The sequence below is a fragment of the Ipomoea triloba genome, chromosome 5 (assembly GCF_003576645.1).
Source record: "Ipomoea triloba cultivar NCNSP0323 chromosome 5, ASM357664v1".
NCBI lineage: Eukaryota > Viridiplantae > Streptophyta > Magnoliopsida > Solanales > Convolvulaceae > Ipomoea > Ipomoea triloba.
Genome location: NC_044920.1, coordinates 1,021,619 through 1,034,666, shown reverse-complemented (window position 1 = coordinate 1,034,666; position 13,048 = coordinate 1,021,619). Strand labels below are relative to the sequence as shown.

Below are 13,048 nucleotides of genomic sequence, written 5' to 3'. Positions count from 1 at the left end.
CTAATTTTTGGCAACAATTTCTTAATCTAAGACTAAGTTTATCCCAAGAATATTATCTCATTTTAAAAAATGAATCATATTATTAATTATATTGAAGTATTTAATTATTAGAATCAAATTTGATAATAATATAAAATATTAGTGTCAAATTAAACTTTATATTTACTTCATCAATATAGACTATTTTAGATGTGGTAGCTATCAAAACGTGCACAGCCACAGCTTAATTGGACCGACTAACAAGCTGCTATCTCTTTGTTTAATTTTCTTTATTTGATTTTCAATCATTGATTTTTCATGCTTTAATTTGAGGTTGACCCTTGAATTGAGCTTCACTAGGAAGCATTTTTTGAACATGCATGGAGTATAAGTAGTCATACTTTCAATATATATGTATTCCTAAGGCTTAAACGTGAGATCTTTGGACACTTGATAAGTGCAAAAGATGCTACATTTATAGGGTCGTTCTCGGGTCACATTGCACGTACTTGCTAGCTTTTGTGATTGATTTGAGCTTTAATTGCGTTAAAATGCTTGTTAGTGCCATTGGACCCTAGTCCACACGTGTTTGATCATTTTGTAGGTAAAAACGTTGTGCAAAGAGGTGGAAAAGGCATGGATTTCAGAGAATTATTTACGAGCCAAAGTTGGAAGCAAAGGACACACATCGGACGCGCATTGGACGCGCGTCCGTCCAGGCGTCCACGTCCCAGATCATCAGGGTTCGAAGCAGCCCCTTGCGGACGCTTGATGGACGCCACCGGACGCCCCGCGTCCGAAAATCAGCTCTCTGAAGTTTGAGATGTCTACTTAGGACGCGGGAAGGACGCACATCGGACGCCTCGCGTCCGGAAAATCGCTCTCTGAAGTTGCAATGTCTGCTTAAGACGCGCCGCGGACGCACATCGGACGCCCGCGTCCGATCCCGAGATCCTGCCGAAGATTTGAAGTAGCGCGCACAGAATCCCGCTGGACGCGCGTCCAGTCGGGCGTCCACAGTGTAACAAATTGGCGGTTGGCGCGATTTAAATAGGGATTTGGGGCATTTTTCAAGGGGATTCCCATTCATTTTTCCAGATTAGTCTAGTCTAAAATTTCTCTCTCTAGAATTAGGTTGAAATTCTCTCCCAAATCCACTTCAATTCCATTCACATGCCATTCAAGTAGCTAGATTTGGGGAAGATTGTGGACATCAACTTGCAATTGTTCAAGATTTGTAGAAGAATTCCATTTGCAATCAAGTAATCTTTCAATTTCTTCTCTTGTTCTTCAATTTTAGTTTGTGATTGTTTTGTTGATTTGATTTGTGCTTTGAATTGTGTTTTGCTTTCAATCCTTATAGCTTAGATTTGTTTAATTGCTTTGATGATGCTTAGCATAGAGATGTGTGGCTAGTTACCTAGGGATTAGGACTAGTTGAACATGCATGTTGTTCTTGAGCTCTTATGTCTTAAATCTAGGGTAGAATGATGCTTTTTGGATATCTTGATAGCGGTTGGGATGTTTGAATGATCTCTACTCCGATTAGGCCAATCGGACTTGAGAGTTAGTGTAGCTTGCTTTCACCTATGAGAATAGGGAATGCTTGAGACCTCACCAACCTCTTTTCCTTCTCACCTTTGAGAAAAGGGAGTAGGAAGGCAAGAGGCACATAACGTGTTTGTCATAATGCCTCTTCTAGCCTAAGGTTCACAAGGATGACTTTATGGTCTAAGAAGTGAGTCCATTGACCACGAGAGTGGCGGTGGTGTAAGTGACCTTGTCTCATGTTAGTCCTTTGAGTGTTTTCAAACCCCTAGTACCTTAGGAAATCAAGAGTTGCATGTATGCTAGACTAGTCTGAATCCTTCCTTCCAATACTTGTTTTACAACACCTTTCGCTTTAGTATTTGAGATATTCTTAGAATGACCTACACACACCTTTCGATAGGACTAGCTTTTGAAACCTAGGAACTCTTGTGTCTAATTCCTTGTCTACCAAGTCCTTTTCTACCATTCCTTGAGACCGACACTCGGGAACTTCTTCCCGTTTTATTCACCTACACTCTTTCCACCTCCCACTAAAATACAACTCTTCAACACTATATAGACTGGTTTATGTTATTGTGATCCTATGTCAACTAGTGTCAGAAGGTTGGTGTGCACTTTCGAGTAGTAATAATTAAACTTATTAATTTTTAAGTACGTCGCATTAGACCACTCCTTTTGAGGTAATAAATTATAAGGTTGCTATATATTGACTAGTGTCATGTTTGATTTTTTTTTTGTCCATTTTTTAAAATTTTGGATTGACGAAAACCAGGTACAGAAAATGTGGTACGGAATAGTAGGGGATTAGATGATCCACACGAGAGATGACGAACTGTTTTGAACTATCATATATTCATATATTTGACAATTTGACATAATGACATTTTGAATGAGTTGTGGCGACATACGTTAATTGGGATATATATCACTTTGAAAACAATGACTCTCTATTAAAATAACATTTTGAATGAGTTCTAAGTGGTAAATTGTGAGCAAGGATACATAACTGAGTCGTGACAATATTAGTGTGAGAGTTTCACCCTTTCGTGGAGGTGTTTGTGAGTACCAAACATTGGTTATTCTACTTAATGAACTGCTAAGTCATGTCACTGTGACTTATTCTCGCCATAATCTTGTCAGGTGGGGATGTAAGGGGTCCTTAGGGCGAAAGATTTCACTTTTTTTATGAGCAAGATCTATAAATGGGTCATATGGTAACGTTTTTTTTTTGTTAATATTTCCAATTATGGTGGCTACCTAAATGATCGAAGTTGGAGAGGAAGATTATCACATAAATGTATGCCACATAAGGGTAAGTGAAGAAACCATGCAACCTTGATTTCCCATTCAATAATGTAAACATATGATAGTGTAATTATATGTTGTTGAAAAAAAAAACTCTTGTAATGAGTTAATGATGTTTTAGGCTTATAAGGCTCATCATAAACTTGGGAATGCTAGGGGCAATAGTGACAGGACACTGAATAATTGAAAATGAGACTTGGGTAGCCCCCTTTTTTTTTTTTTTGGGTTTCAATAGCGTATTAATCACAATGGATAATTACAACTTTATAGGCCATTGAGATAGTTTTTCTTGTTTCATTGGACTGTATCTTACAATTTATGAACCTGTTCATAGATTAATGAAAAGATAAATATAGTCAATCTATCTTTAACGATCAACAACAAACTGTATACTTCCATGCACAAGAAGTTCGATCCAATCAAAACTCTACATTCCCACGCATAAAGAGTCCAACCCAAACTGTATTATATTGTATATATATTTTTTTGGATTGCAACTCACTTTCACCGCATAGCTATTTGAATGTTATGGATAGGAAACATTTCGAGCAGACTTTTGGCTTATAATCGTATTCAAGTTACGAAAAATTTCAAATTCACACTTCGAGCATGTGAGAGCTCCAAGAAATAACTAAGAGGAATAGAATAACAACATATTTCTCTATGGTTCCCATTATACATATATACAATAGACTTATTTATAATACTATACTTATACTATATACAAAGACCTTGTGGTCTAGTGGCACCTGGTGTCCCGAAAAACACTCTCACATGAATGATGGGAGTGGATTCGAGCCGGGTCAACTGTTGACTATGAACAGATACTACTCTGTAATAGAGTCAGTAGCACTCAAAAAAAAAATTAGGCTTCTAAAATATTTCCAACTATACAATGTAATGATTTATTTTAATATACATAATTTTCTTCTACTAATTTTTAATAAATTATCTTCTAGTTACACATCTTAATTGTTGCAAGTTGAACCCCACCATACTGTTGGAAGCAACAAACGTTAATTGAGCGATCACTTAAACCATTTGGCGGGGCTGAATCACTTTGTGATGAATTGAAGCAAAGTATTAATTAAAGTCATTTTATTTTTCTACCGATTTTGAATTCAGATGCTTTATATATACGATACGTCATTTCCATGACAAGTTATTCAAATTATAGGCTTAATTGTGTTGTATGGATATAATTGTATCAAGAAAATTATTTTGTGAAACCGAATCCACCTTGCAAGGTGGACTCAAGTTTAAAATACACTATTTACATATTAAATATTCACAATTTATATACTGAATGTTTACAATTAAATGTTAAAAAAAGTGTAGTTAAGCGTAACAATAAAGAAAGTGCGAGTAAATAGATAAAGCAAACATATATGAAGATTGGGCAAAGTAGAAAAGTGTTTGCATTATTTAAAAAAAAAAAAAAGTGTTTGCATTGCTTATTCATCACGGAATCCTCCTTTATATAAAGCCATGTTTACCTATATCTTTCATGTTTTCCCATTGTACGGTTCTTTGTTCCTTTCGTTGTTTAGGAGTCTTAAAAAGCTTAGCTATTAGAATTGTAGACAAATAAAATTGTGTAATATCCTGCAGAGTACGTCTTTGGTAATTGAAGAACATAGATGGTTAACTTAGACAACAGAGGGTAACAATTTAAAAGTCAAAGGATCATACAAGTGGTCATCAATTGAAAAGTTTAGGACTAAACGTGCCGTGGCATGACTACTATACTCAGAGGATCCTAGATAATATTAACTCTTATTCATTTTTATAAATAAATGATGGATGTATAGTAGGGGGGAAGTGTTGTGATGATGAAGAGAGTTTTTAAAGAATGAAAGTACGTAAAGCATTTCTCCATATGATTCTCTTAATTGCCTTGCTCTAAGAAAAGTATTGGAGCCTTTAATTTCATTCTTCTACACATTTTTGAATTCATATGCTATATATATAAGTGTTAGTTTATTATATTGTGTGGATTGGAATCAACAAGCTAAGACAAAGATTCTCATCGGCAGCATTCTCTTCCATTGTCATCAATATAGGTGAGTTATTATATATTAATTCCTCATTCATCTTTCTGAAAGCAATGTGTGAATAAAGCTACCATGCAATTCAAGTTTCTACTTTCTAATGAACTATATAAAATTAATACATTCCTTTATTTGATGCCTTAGCTTTGATTGTCATGTTTTGAAGTAACTTATTGAAGTAGAGTTTTCACATATATTATATACGAGTTGAATTAACATACTCTTTTAAAAACAATATGAATAATCAATCCAAACAAGCAACTAATTATCTTTCTTGTATCTGCCAGACATTCAAAATCAAGTTCTTTCTCTATCAAAGGCAATGACTTCACAAAAACAAGCAATTCATATTGATGAGACGATCATCGTGGAACAAGTAAAAGCTACACATAATCTCGACAGTGAAATAGATGTCAATGCGACTTCTGTTCTCAATTTTGTGGAAGACATTTTCAACTTGAATACGGTTTGTTAATTAATAATTTAATATACTCATCATTTACATCCATACCTCTAAAGCATTTTTAAAATACCATTGCATGCGCCTATAGTGATTTAATTTTATCACACAATCACCTAAATGCATTACAAAATATAAATGCTTAGTATGATGTATCATGAAAATAACCACGTAATTTGACGTAAAATAATCATAGTCTAAACAGAATTGAAATTTCACAAATGGTATTAATTACAAACAATTCCATTATATTTTCGAATAGTTTCATTCTAGTTTTCATCACACTTTATACAAATGGAGTATGAATTTAGATTCCAAGAGAAACAAGAAAAGACAAGTTACAGCTACAAGAGCACATTCAAAAGGGGATACCATTCTCTGTATTACATCTCGTCTTTGAGGTATCCTATAAGTGTCCCATTTCTCATAGCTATTAATATGAGTTCAAATATTTTTTTAATAATTTTTTTTTTGTTCATTTTCATTTTCAGATAGGGTGTAGTTGTTTAAATAATGTTGATAGTCACTCAATAACAATTCATCTACTGAGTTTGCTATCAATGTATCCATGGCACACAAAGGTAGTGATGATGCTTGCATCATTTGCGATCATCTGTGGAAAATTTAAAGTTGCATCACAATCGTGCCATCGAAGAGGATTGACACTCAACTTGGAAATTTTGAAGCAAAGTCTAAAGTCAATTCATTCCTCCGACAATGAAAGATTAGTCATTGACGACTCAATAAAATCAATCTTGGACCTTACGAAACTTACAATTGAGCTTCAAGATTCATCATCAGTGATTTTGACTAATTATTGGATAACAAGATATGTTGTTGCTTATGCTAGTCATCGTATTTTGGGCCTCGAGTAAGACCAGTTAATTTAACTTTGTATAAATTATATACATTTGTGTTTGAGGTACTCTTACCCAAATCAAATTTATACAATAATACTTATAAATAATTAATTATAATATCTCATATAAATATACAAAAAATTATCTAAACAATACGAAGTAGAAAATATTTCAATACATTAGTTTACATGCATTGCACAACGACACGTGTAATTAATTGATTTATTTATGCTTATTTTTTTAATTAATTAGTATTGTTTTCTTTTTCAGGTCCCAAAAGCAGCTAAATGAACTTTCCAATTCATCCACCAAAATCAAAGAGATAATGACTTTTAGCCACCAAGCACTAGGTTGGTTCAATGTTTTAATATATAATTACGCTATGCTTATAATTAATGTGTAATTACATAAAATATATAATTTATATTGCATCTTCTGAAGCTATTATATGACTTAAAAAAGTCAGAGAAAAATTTGTAATTTATATCATTTACAAATATTACAATTATCAATGTCGCCCTCTGAATTATTAGTGGTGTAAATGTTGTCTCTCAATTTTCAAATCCTCTGCTGAATTAGGAGTGTAAATGTGGTTACTTGTCGTTTTTCTATTCAAAGACCACATTTTTTTTTCCATTTTTCTTTTTTCGTTTGTTCTCCTTCCCCGGACAAGTCGACAACAATGTTTCTCCTTCTTCCTATTAAGAGAAGGATAATATATGTTACGTTTTGAAAATTCAACAGCAACATTTACACCACTTATAATTCAGGGATGACATATATACTGACATTGATAATTTGCATATTTGTAAGAGACATAAATTACAATTTTTCCCGGGTGTCAGACTTTGTTTTTCAGTCAAATGATTCATAATTTTTCTAAAACAGGTGAAAATTGGAATGATTTATTAAATAAAAAACCACAGTAATTTGATGGATTTTAGTACAAATTAATGTCATGTACATTGATGGAAGAATACCAACGAGATTAATTATAGTTTTGTGTTTGTAGAGGCCAAAAAGATCAAAGAAAACTATCATGCATTGTTAAATGCTTTCCAGAATTCTTCGAATATTGTAGAAGTTCTTAAATTAATATTCAATGTCAAAAATGATAAAGAGAAGTCAATTCTTGACGGCGTCAGGATGCGGGTATGTATCGTCGTTCGTTCTTACTTTTATTATCATATATTTGTAAAATACTAAACTTGATCTGATCAATGATCACCTCTAAATATAGGAACATAAAAATAGGCCTGTGGGATTACATTTGTTTCAAGGGGAGGGAGTGCTATTGTTAATATCATACGGTAAACATTTCCCATTTTCTGCATATTTTTATGCTTCCAAACGAGTAAAGATGATTTGGGTTCCAATTGCAAATGATGATCTAGAGGAACATATACAAATGCCTGAGAGTAGCTTCAACTACTATTGTGTATTGGATCCACAAAGATGGATTGCACCAGAGTTCATAAGATTTCTTAGAGATGAGTGCTTTCCAACTTTTCAAGTCGGGGGTGATCCTATCGTCATTGCATTAGACAATCGAGGAAGATTGGTCCATTCTAATGCATTGCACATGATTTTCACATGGGGATTTCAATTGACTAATGAAAGAACAATAAGATCATCAGACGATGTAATTCCTTTATTAGAAAATGAGTTGAGGGAAAGGACTCTTGGTGCTGACCGTGTGATTGGTGATATTGAGGAGCAAACCTGTGATTTTGCGAGAGGAGTTCGCAAAAAGATCAATGATTGGGTGGAGGATATTATGACAAAGACTAAAAGCTCGGTATGTTCATCGATCTTATATAATTAAACTCTTTCTAACTTGTTTCATGTACTTATCTACTATTGATTTAGAAAATTTTAAATCATTGAAAAGTTTATACTTGTAGAATTGTATCATTTTATACAAATATAATATTACTGTTCAATGACCTTGTAGTCTAATGACTCTGGTATTGACTCTTTGTGCCTATGTTAGGGGTAGGTATGAACAAATATTATATTGTAATTTTCATTTTTATTCATCAGTACCGCTCCTACAATTATACAAGTGAAAGAGAAGAAGCTTTATGGGCTAAAGAATCTTGGAATCTCAAGTTTGTGGTTGGAAATTACTCGAAACTTAGGAGATGGGTGAGTCAATCTTTAATTTCTACTTTAAAATAAAATTATCTTTGTCCTCTTGCTTAGGAATTGATCATTACTCCCTATTTAATTTGATATTTTTATTGTTTAAATCAACTTCGAATTAAACATTAAGAGAAACATTGTTCTACGTACTTTTCTTTGAACATATTATTGATGATAAAAGTTACATTTTTTTATGCGGAGGCAATAACAATAAACAAGTTCGAGAATTTACACTTAGGCTAGAAGAAGTTTGTTCCAAAATCCAAGAGAATATAAAAATTGCCTACATTGGAAGAAGTGAAAAAACGGCCAATGACAAGGAGGTGAAAAGGGTGTGTGATTATGCATTTGATTCTTCTAGTCATAAGTTCTTTTGGATACGACTTCAAGGCATGGCTTTATCTAGGATTCAATATTTAAGTAAGGCTAGGCTTGATGAAGAGAATGATGAAATTATGCAAGGACTCAAAAAATTGTTAGCGTACGAAGCTGAAGGTTCGACAGTTGGAGTATGGGCATTGTTAAGCAAAGCGGACAGAATAATTGCATGCGACATTGGAGAAAAAATGTATGCAGTCATGAATGAGTACGAGAAATGGAAGAAGAACGCAGAAGATAATGGTTTTGACAAGGCATTTAAGGATTGCTATGAGATGCTTGGTTCTTCCTCTCCTACTTTAACTCAACATCTTTGTTGTTCTCTTAATTACTCATCTAATTTGGACGAAATCTCAGAGACTGTATCATGCCCTCAATGTAACCACAGCATGCAAAAATTTGTCACCTTCTCATGTTGTCATGGCTCAATGACCTCTCTGTATAATTTCAACTTCAACTAGATAGTATTGCACTTTTTATTTGTAGTGTATTAGTTATCAAGAATTAAGAACATGTGATGTATTTGTATATCTTTTGGTGCTTTTTCTTATATGGAAAATGAAATTCAGACATCTCCTTAATGACATAAGTTTAATTTGTTAAAATTAGCCTATAATTTATTTTACCAAATGAAAATTTAGATGTCAAGCTCTCTACATGTTTAACAATCACTCATTCATTCATAAAACGTAGTAAGCATAAAGAAAGTATAGTTAAACATAAATGCCAAAAAAAAAGTGTAAATAAATAGGTAAAAGCAAGCATGAAGAGTGGAGAAAAGTTTTTGCTTGTTCATCACTGAAGTTTCCTTCACAAAAAGCCATCTCTACATCCATCTTTCATCCTTTTTGCTCTTTTCTTCTTTTGATCAGATTACATTTTAAAAAAAAAATGGGATCGTATTTTTATAATTATCACTAATTTATTGTGCAACTTTTAAAATTATACTCAGCACTTCTCAAGATTTTTCAAAAATTCACATTATGTTGTTATAAGGTGCACTGTTAAGTCTTACAAAGTGCACGTTTAGTATTAAAAATTGAGCAAATTATTGTGTAGACCCGAGTCCACCTTGGAATGTGGACCCGGATCCAAAATACACAATGTATATATTGAATGTTCACAATTTGAATTTTTAACATTCAGTATTTAAATTGTACATATTTAATATGTAAATTGTGACGGGTCCACCTTGCAAGGTGGATCCAGGTTTTTATGGTATAACTATTGAAGCAAATGAAGCAAAGTTGTAATTGGTATTGGACTAATTCTTTCTTTTACATTTCTTTATTGTTTTATTTTCATAGTTAGGTCCACATTCCATAGGACCATCAAATTAAGCATGATATTGAAAAGTTATTGGCATGGGCTCAAAAATGTGTTAGGAAAGTTCACATTTATTGGTCACTTTCACATTGATGGCTTGGCCCATTAACCTCTAAACTTGTCTATTTCTCATCAATCAATTTTGTTTTTGCATAAACTGTTTTACTCTAAGGCAAAACTGCCCTAGTGCCCCACTGCGATCATGACTTCATTTCCAATAAATTTGTGGTCCATTTTTGGGATTTTAAACTTAAATATTAACCCCAAATAAATTACCAATATTTATACCTTGGACCCGTGTCCATTTACATAAATTGTGAATATTTAGTTGTCAAGATTCAATATATAAATTGTGAGCATTCACTCATTCAATATGTAAATTGTCTATTTTGGATCCTGGATCTACCTTGTTGTGTATTTTGGATTCGTGTTCATAAAATAATTTGTCTAGTTCAATCATTATTGTGTGGACCATGGTTTACATAGTTGTGTGAACCACACCATCAAATAATGTACATTCAATACACAAATAATGTATTTTTAGTATATTATAAATGTACATGGTATTCAAAAAAAATATATTATTTGAATACTAAAAATACATTATTTTATACAATGTATATTCTGTACACAAATAATTTACTCTTAATATATCAAAAATATACTTTTTGTTATTGTCTACGTAGCAATTGCGTGGACCATCAATTTGCCAATGTTATTGGCGTGGGCCAAAAATGTTTTGAGAAACTGTTTTTTATTGGTCAGTTTCACACTGATGGCAGCTTGGCCTAATAAGCCTAGAATTTGTCAATGCATCAAAACGACGTCGTTTTGATTAATGAACACGACTAAAACGGCATCCGTTCCGCGCTATTCACTTTCAGTTTATATACACTGCAGTTGCATTTCAACACAACTGCAGTTTCTTTTCTCGATTTGTGCGTGTCATCCTTGCGCAGGGGCCATGCTAATCTTCTCTGTATCGTTCCAATTTTATCGGATGTCCCCGAAGGGACAACTGCAGTTTCTTTTCGATATAACTGCAGTTTCATTCAATATTATACACTCAAGTATGTAAACTTGTTATTCAGTTTCCTTTCAACACAACTATAGTTTTTTTATAATACACTGCAATTTTCTTTCAACGCAACTACAACATCATTTCGATATGACTACAATTTCATTCGACAATATATACCCAAAAATATGAAACTGTTATTCAGTATCAGTTTATATACACTGCAGTTACATTTCAACACAACTACAGTTACATTTCGATATAACTATAGTTTCAATATATAATATAAAAACACAAATGTGAAACTGTTATTCAGTATCAGTTTATATACACTGCAGTTACATTTCAACACAACTATAATTACATTTCGATATAACTACAATTTCATTTGATAACATAAAAACAAATGTGAGGTGGTATCTTTTGAGATAAATTGTAGTATCAGTTACGGTGCTCTGTTACGACTTACGACCGTCGTTTCTCCTTCTTACTGAAACGACATCGTTTTGTGACCATGGTCCACCGTATAACAACTGATGGGCAACAACATAGGACCTCAAATTTTAGAGGGCTCAATATTTATTTTTGAGCTAGCTACATAAGAAATAAAAAAAAATTACAATTAATCCTAAAACACATCAGTTTTATCCCAAATCACTTCTCTCTCCTAATAATTAGGACTTAGTTAATTGAGCATGGCAAAACCATTCCGTTTCCCCAACGGCACAGATGATGTCTTAGCCCTGAATCTGCAGAAATAACTTGAAGTAAAAATCATATATTTGACGTATTGGTTTTAAATATTGCGCTTATACTTTTGGTAGGACATCATTTATTTATTATAAGAATTGGGCCACAAAAATCTAAAAACAGACCCTGTATATTATCTCTATACAATTTATATAACGACGACGCCTTGCAAATGAGCTAACGAGAAACCTTCTAACTGGTTGATGTGGTTGGTTGGTCAGGTAAAATTGCAATGTTCTAATTATAGTAGCCTATGACACTAGTACTAGTTGCGTAGGTCGGCTAACTTGATTACTACATACCAAGTTGAGCTAAGCAACAAATTTCTCAACCAGTTAATTATGTTCATATTGGTTATTTGAAATGCTAATCTTGGGCCTAAGAGATTGGACTTATAGTTTGGAATGTTAGACTAGTTGGATTGTATTATAACACTATCAATTTTCATATATATTTTTAATTAAATGTCCATTTTAAATAAACTATTCACAATCAATAATTTAATTTCACATTAAGTAATTAGCATAGTTTATTTAGAATAAAATCCTCCATATAGTTTCAGGAACAAGACCATCATTTCATTTATCGTGCATTCTTTCTCAAGTTAACATGTAAATTAAAAGACAACGTAACCTAATCAGCCAAACCAACGCAACATGAAGCATAAAGTAGATATCATTCTAATTAGACTTCAGTTTCATTTGACAATATTACTCTATTTTCCAATTTCATTTTCCACACATATTAGTTTCATTATATCAATACCAAAGTATCATTTTAATTATTCTACATTTTCATTTGATAATATATATTATTGCATGAGCTCTATTTTTTAGTTTTATTTTTCGCACACACTAGTTTAATTATAATCATTGTTGCAAAAATCGCCCGCCTAGGCACCGCCTAGCGCTAGGCGCCCCTACGCCGAGGCGAGTTGCTCTCTAGGCATCTGCCTAGGTAGCCGCCTAGCGCCTAACTCGATGGACTGGGCCAAATTGGCGGCCAACTCGGCCAAATTTAGCCGAGTTATCTCGCCCAACTTGGCAAAGTTAGCCGAGTTAACTCGGACGAGTTAGGCTTTGTTACTTGTTTATTATATTTATGTATATTTAAATTTATTTATTTATATAAATAAGAGAAGTAAGATATATATATATATATATATATATATATATATATATATATATATATATATATATATATATATATATATATATATATATAT

The 13,048-nt window shown here is 32.9% G+C and overlaps 1 protein-coding gene and 1 non-coding gene across 2 annotated transcripts; one reads left to right on the top strand and one right to left on the bottom strand.

The window, feature by feature from the left end:
- Nucleotides 1-4,845: 4,845 nt before the first annotated feature.
- On the top strand, nucleotides 4,846-9,283 carry LOC116021221 (protein SIEVE ELEMENT OCCLUSION B-like). Its single transcript, XM_031261833.1, has 9 exons — nucleotides 4,846-4,898; nucleotides 5,174-5,352; nucleotides 5,658-5,747; nucleotides 5,838-6,217; nucleotides 6,477-6,556; nucleotides 7,219-7,358; nucleotides 7,447-8,004; nucleotides 8,250-8,354; nucleotides 8,553-9,283. Exons 2-9 carry the CDS (start codon nucleotides 5,209-5,211, stop codon nucleotides 8,592-8,594), a joined length of 1,539 nt encoding a protein of 512 aa, XP_031117693.1. The 5' UTR covers nucleotides 4,846-4,898; nucleotides 5,174-5,208; the 3' UTR covers nucleotides 8,595-9,283.
- A 1,685-nt stretch (nucleotides 9,284-10,968) lies between these two features.
- LOC116021315 lies at nucleotides 10,969-11,071 on the bottom strand. Its single transcript, XR_004098974.1, has one exon. It is a non-coding gene; the product is annotated as a U6 spliceosomal RNA (small nuclear RNA).
- Between the last annotated feature and the right edge of the window lie 1,977 nt (nucleotides 11,072-13,048).